General features: G+C 33.4%; 1 protein-coding gene across 1 annotated transcript; it reads left to right on the top strand.

The window, feature by feature from the left end:
• The first annotated feature begins 1,677 nt into the window (after nt 1-1,677).
• On the top strand, nt 1,678-3,091 carry LOC141443480 (uncharacterized). Its single transcript, XM_074108800.1, has one exon. The coding sequence runs from the start codon at nt 1,720-1,722 to the stop codon at nt 2,344-2,346; it is 627 nt and encodes a 208-aa protein (XP_073964901.1). The 5' UTR covers nt 1,678-1,719; the 3' UTR covers nt 2,347-3,091.
• The last annotated feature ends 4,126 nt before the right edge of the window (nt 3,092-7,217 follow it).

Genomic DNA, 7,217 nt, shown 5'->3' with positions numbered 1-7,217 from the left:
GATCCAGGTAGTTAAAGTAGTTGCCTCAATATTTATTTTATGAGTTTAGAAAAGAAAAAGTTTTCATGAAGTAAATACAGTAAAGAACCTAATAATTTTCAATTAAAATTAATCAAGTATAATTTTCATGTGCAAGCAATGTCACCTTGGATTGGTCTATGGTAGTCAAATTTTAAAGAAGATAAGAGAAGAATTTTATGATATTGTAGAAAATTATTATTTATTTTCAATATTGTATTTCCAACTGAATGAATTATTATTAATTTATTAATGTATTAAATAGACTATTGCACGTCTCTGAGGCAGGACATGGTGTACTGTTAACTAAATATATACTTATTTAACATCTATGTAATAACTCATGACCATGCAATAAACATTTTGAATTTGAATTGACACTTAAACATTCTGAAGAACACAAGTAGGTATCTGCCAGGAAATTAGGTAGGTATCTTGTTTTTTTTTATTACCAGAACATTTTAATAAACAAAAGGGCACTTGGGTCTGAGAATTTAGCGGTTAGGCAGAAGTATTTATAAAAACACAAGTATACATTTATAGGATTGCAACTAGACTGCCGCAATAAAAGGTAAAATAAGTGATGGGGCTGCTTTCTATGTCACTGCCAGGATGTAGAATGTTTGAATATGGCAACAATTTTGTTTGCCAATGTTTAGTTCCTCATTCATCCGCTTTGTACTTTATGTTGTGAGACAGTATCTAGTAGTAAGTAGCATTATAATGAAATCATTTATACTTTAACCCTTAATTTGATAAGACAAAATTAAAAAAAGTTCATGTGACCTGGTTGTTACCTTATAGTCCGAAAAATTCTACATTAAAAAAATACAAAAAGATAGCCTTGAATCATGTACATTGTGGTGAACACTGCCAAATTAAGGGTAGCTGTGGCCTGTGACATTGTTTGTGAAAAATTCCTCCATTGCGTGCCTGCGGGAGCTCTATACAATTTTATGAGATAAAACTATCCTATGCCCTACTCAGGATCTCAAACTATCTCCAAAACTAAATTTCATCACAATCAGACAAACACAAACATACTCATAATTATAATATTCAAAACTTTTTTTTAACTATTCTTCCTTATTTACTTGCAATAAATATTTTGGCTTATTTTAATAATTTATTATATTATGTAAGATTGGGTTATTCAGTTAGTTTTTGTAATATGTACCTATTGCTTTATTACTAGTTTTCTAAAGTTGACCAAAGAGCCATTACCATCCTAAGGTTGAACACTGTCATTGGTACACCTTATAAACATCATAGACTATTTTAATCTTTTTAGTTTTTAATTTAGAGTTCAATGTGACATTCAGCCTTATTTTTTCTGCTATAAATAATGGCAACACTTGATCGACTATACTTAACCTGAGGCCTTGGCTTTTCTCTTACTTATATGTAGGTTATTGGGTGTATGATAAATACCTTATATTATTGAAGATAAAAAATATCAGTCATTGGACATGCTATTAAAAGCTTTATCAATGATTTATTTACACAATGCAATGAAAAAGCGTGTTTCTACATAAATGTTGTTTTTTCATTACAGCACCATGCTATAATACTGTATTTAAAAGTAAAAACGTATATAATTAAATTATATAAGTAATATTTGAGAATAATGCATGTTACTTTGGTTTTGTCTTATCAAACACGCTTTTTCGTTTCATTATAGGTCTGAGGTATAAAATAAACATGGAAGAGAAACGAGATTCTTTCTTCAAATGGGACAAGAAACCGCAGATTAGAAACAAATCTTATGATAAAGAGAAACAAAAACAATTTAAAGAAAAGAGACAGGAAAACTTTGATGAAAATCGCACTGAGAAAAAGGAGGAAAAAGATGAAAAAAAGCCATTTGATAAAAAAGCTTATAGACTGAAGAAGTACAGCAAAAAATATAAGCTTGAGCAATGGGAAGAACAACGGAAAAAGGTATTGCTACGAAACCTACAGAAAGAGTTAAAGAATGATGAGGTTACTGGAACATACAAACCTAAAACATTTGACGAGGATGTCACTGATGGTCAAGAAGTTGGAAGATTCGTAAGACACCCTGATTTCTTGGGAAAAGAAAATGTAGCAGCCAAGAAGAAGCCTTTTCTCAGTGCTAGAGAAAAACAAGAGAAGATCAAGCAAGAAAAATTAGAAAAGCAACAGCAAGTGCAGAAGGCAATAGAGGAAAAGAAGCAAAAGTTAGAGGCATACAGGAAAAAGAAGCAAGAGAAGTTTAAGAAGTTGAGTAGGAAAACTAAGAAAGGACAACCTGTTATGACTGGCAGGTTGGAGTTGCTTTTGGAGAAGATACAGAAAAATAAGTAAACATTAGTTCATACTAATGCATGGAAAAAGAGAATCAAGAGTTAATTAAGTAGGTATGTCACTCAAAACGCGTCTCATATTTGTATTTGCAGCTACTCAAAATTTGGTCACTTAAATAGAGCAAATACAGCAGTGCATAGTTATTTTGTAAAACATTTCCATATTTGACTTCGCATTTAACAACCAACCGTTTTTAGCGACGTACGTATAGGCATATGTAGTGATGGTCGACTCGAGTTACTAATTTCATCCAGTTAACTCGAGTTACGTAACTCGAGTTCAACCCGAGTTACGTGAATTTTAACTCGAGTGAAATCGAGTTTTGATTTTTCCCGAGTTGGCACATCACTACCTGAAAGTACATCCGTTCGTTTAGTACGGCGTCCGGTTAGTACGACGTAATATCACCGGGCCCTCGGCCGTCGTTATAAACCGGATTTTACTGTATTTCCAGATTTTCCTTTTAATATGTTAAAACTTTCATCAAAAAGCTTAATTAGCTTGTTTATTAAAGTTTTGTTTTTTATGTAGATAGTCACCATCATAATCATCAACACTTCATTAGCGACATAAATTACCCTATTACAGCACACATTGTTTTTAACATTCTAATTCTTTTGTTCTTATGTAATTACACTATTTTAGTTCATCTCCATGTGTTTGTAAACTTAAGTACCAGTTTGTGCTAAAGACTACTTCAACTTTTAGTCTTTTTTTTTGTTCTGCTTGTGAATGTTTAGTCATTTTACACTTTGTTGGTATTTTTATTTAACTACACTTAAAATAACTGTTGCGCATTTAAATTTGTGAAATGAAATTAAACTGTAAGTGCTTTTGAATTTATTATTGGTTTTAATTCTTAGGGCTAGAAAATAAATATTCATCATTTCTCCTAAACATGGGATTGGTAAACAAATTAGTTGGTCAGAAGTTCAAAACAACCATTTTAAGGATTATTGAGTCCAGCCAAAGTCTAAGAATACATTTTCTTACCCTGTGGTCCGGCCCTATACATAAAACTTGTATATGGAAATGTATGTTGATGACATAGCAGATATATAATTAGGTGTAAGATACCTTTGTTTTATTAGTATGCAAACATAATTAACAAATCACTGTTTTTCATGTTTATCGACTACTTATCTCTGTCTCTCCAGGTACTTTATTATGGCTATGTTGTATCTAGCCAATAAAAGCTTGTTAATAAATATAGCTTATCGCTTAACCAACCTTAACTTTACGACACTATTTAGCATAATGTATATAGTGCTGCTGCTGCTTAAACTATCTTTCCAAACATAAGTTACGCCGGGAAGCGATAATTACTAGAGATGGGCCGAACATGGGTTGCACCGAATACGAATATTCGGCCGAATGTTCGTAAAACTTTTTCCGAACCGATATTCGGCCGAATATTTCGCCATAATGATTCCTAAGTAGAAACTAGAAATACGATTCAATTTTGTTAAAATTTTTAATCATGCAACTCTTGATTAAAACACAAAACTTGCGGAATTTCGCACAATAAAGACCTCATTGATTATATTGACATTTATTTTATGTATTATAAAAATCAACTGTAGCTTAATCTCACAGACAGCTACGAGTACATACTTATATATATATTTTTTTTAATTAATAACCATCTTTTTATCTGCTGTTATTGAAATAAGCTACAGTTATAAAAACATAAGCCTCACTGTACCATAAAAGTAACACATTAACACTCACCGCATACATGGCTCAATAACAGTATAAAAGAGTACTACTTTGCCGAACATTCGGTGATTTAGCCGAATATTCGGTAAACCTGCCGAATACCGAATATAAAAGTAATATTCGGCCATCCCTAATAATTACATAGGTAGGTATGTCAAATTAAATTCTTTTAAGTACATTCTTTGAGGTTAACCTCAACTCTTATTTTATGCTTGGCAACAACTCTATATGAAAAATAAATTCCTCTTCCATCTGTTTAAACATTTCATTTATAGGGCTATTTATTACACTGCTATTTTACTTTCATCTTAGATTTATCCAACTCTTTTGTTTTTATTCTCAGTTTTATAAACTCAGATGACGACGTGATGCTATTGCTATAGAAGTATTATAATATCCTAAAAAAAGATTTTTATCACAGTTATCATATCTATAGGTATTTTTTTCTGTAAGATGCGGAAGTTCGGGCTGGCGGGTAAAAAAAGAGTAAGACCTGTCGATTTGGAGCTTTGCATGCATTGTAGATTTTTCTGGACGGGTAAAATATAATATCATACATCATTTTTTTTGCATAAAAACATGGTACATATTTTGTGGTAAGAAAGAAAGAGAGTTTCACATGTTTTTGTCACTATGTGACGTACAAATTCTAGTTTAAAATTAAGTAAATGTTTTAATCTTATAATAGTTTATAAATGGTTTTTTGCGCAAAGCAAATAGTATAGGTACAATGAGGGCTATCGCGAATGAATTCGCCACTAGAGGCGCTAGTGTAGCGTGAGGTCTCCGAAATAATATCTCTCATAGTTTTTGGGTGAGCTACGCGGGTTTATTTATAATTAGAATTTTTTTGTGAATATTTGCATTACCTGAAATTAATTATGGCAATTATGCGTTACGGGGCAATGAATGTCTGTATTTGAGACAGTTTTGTCTTTCGGAAACTTTTGTCCTCCCTTTTTTTCCGAAACAAAACGGGACTAAGCAACACTGTGGTGGCTGGATATTTATGGTACGGTTTAAGGTGTTTTAAATATGATTTTAATCTAAACTGTTTTAACGCCCGTAATACAGACTCTGAAAACCCACACTTAAAAACTCACGCAACAGTGCGCCATCTAGTGAGACAAAAAACGATAGCCTCATTGAATGACTCTTTATTGAACAGAAACACTAAGCTGCATAGTACAGAAGACTTATGCAGTGAAGTGACATTATTTTCACAACTCTCATTCAGAAATCAGAAAAGTAACTTTCCTTCCTGACGAGAGGATCAAAGTGCAACTTTTCTGTTCAAGGCTTCTATTTTGCAAATGCAATTTGAAGTTGATATTTGTATACCACGCAATTTTATATGCTGCTTGCTCTTTAAATATATTTAGAACTGTTTTCTTTCAATTTTCGTCATAATCGGGTAATGGACAGGCCATCTGTTCAAAATTCGAATAGCCAAAAAAATTTGTTGCGCGGTTTTTTCTTATTGTTTATGAAGTGACGCTTTAAAAGCTGGCATATTAAGCCAACAGTGTCAAAATTTAAAACTATACTCAGTGGCACAAAATTTGGCCCACTCTCCATACAATTAGCTATTTACCTACTGCATACACATTTGAGGGCCAGATTTTTTGCCGCTCAGTAGGTATATTTAAAACTAATTGGACTATGCATAATAACATGAATTAATACTTAATATAATTGAATAGATTAATATATTCGTAATTATTAATTGTGTTTCACGAAATTAAATCGTGTTTTTTAAAATATTTTTGCACAGTTGTCATTTTGAGGTTATTTCCACGCCTAAAAATCCTCCATTCACAGTGATTTCCAAAGTAAATAAAAAAAAAATTACTTTAATCCCTAGAGAATAAAAAGGAGCTTTAGTCCCGATATGCAGAGACTAAAGTAACATTTTAGAGCATGAGAAGTGAAAAATATTTTCATCTTGGACGTTAACACTGGAGTCCCTCATTACGCTCAGGATTCTACTTTAGCCGTACCTACGCCCAACCACCACGCCAGCTTACCGTAGGCCCTTAAATAGAGGACAAAACACAGATCTTTATTTTGTGCTTAGAGCTAGTTCGTCACTTTCCGTGGAGATATTTCCGCCCAGTCTCCTACTTATCACGAACCTGCATGTGTGCCGTGAATGTGCAAAAATATCTGACACGTCCTACCGGCCCTGGACTCCTGTGTTAAGATATATTATGCTTGAATATTTATGTCAAATAGCTGGCAAACGAGCATGCGCGTCACCAGATGGTAAGAGATCACCGCCGTCCATGGACACCTACAGCATTATTAGGACTGCAGGTGCGAGCGGGTGCGTTGCGCTGGCCTAAAGGGGGATCAAGGGGAGAGGGAGGGGGGAAGGAGATATTCCAGGTATGTTTAATATTTATCTTTAGTAAATTTAGTTATTACTGTCACAGTGTAAAGATTTGATCTATCACATTGAAAAAAAAAGACATAGATACCTATATAGATAGATAGGGTAGATGACCTGCACAACTATCTCCCATCTCAGTTAAGTTTGTCGTAGGTACTACTTACGGACACCTGTATAGGTTTGTGTGAATATCTACTTTTTTTCTTACTTATGCTAATAGACTAGTGTCCTAAAAATTGAAATTAATCCGTCAGTCAGAAAATAAAAAAAAATTACGTGTGATCTATCTATAATATAAAAGTGAACCGCCAGAACGGGACAAAAAACGAGACAGAGCAGGATGGCGCTCTACAACACCATTTTTGATAGTTTTCTCCCAAACAACGCATTATTTCTTTGGAATTTTAAGCAATTCTATTCTTTGACCTTGGGAATCGCGAAAACTTGAGAAAATATGATAAATAAAATCACAAGTTTGAATTTCGAGCCAAAACGAGCGATCTATTATCTATGCCAGTGTTGCCACAATTGAAGAATCTATTCATTATCCTGCATTGCAGTCTGTAAGCTATTTACCCATTCATTGTCGCGCGCCAGATTACGCTGGGCTTAGTCATTAAATTGGTATGTAGATAGCTGGATGTCTGAAATAACACATAGGCTACTTTTATTCCAATATTTCCCACGGGATAGTTGTTCTTACACAACACCTCAACTACAAATCGAATAGTTACACGTGCGAAGCCGCGGGGTAAACTCT

The sequence above is a fragment of the Choristoneura fumiferana genome, chromosome 27, assembly GCF_025370935.1.
Source record: "Choristoneura fumiferana chromosome 27, NRCan_CFum_1, whole genome shotgun sequence".
Lineage (NCBI taxonomy): Eukaryota > Metazoa > Arthropoda > Insecta > Lepidoptera > Tortricidae > Choristoneura > Choristoneura fumiferana.
The sequence above is the reverse complement of the archived record's forward strand: the minus strand, read 5'-3'. Positions and strand labels throughout refer to the sequence as shown.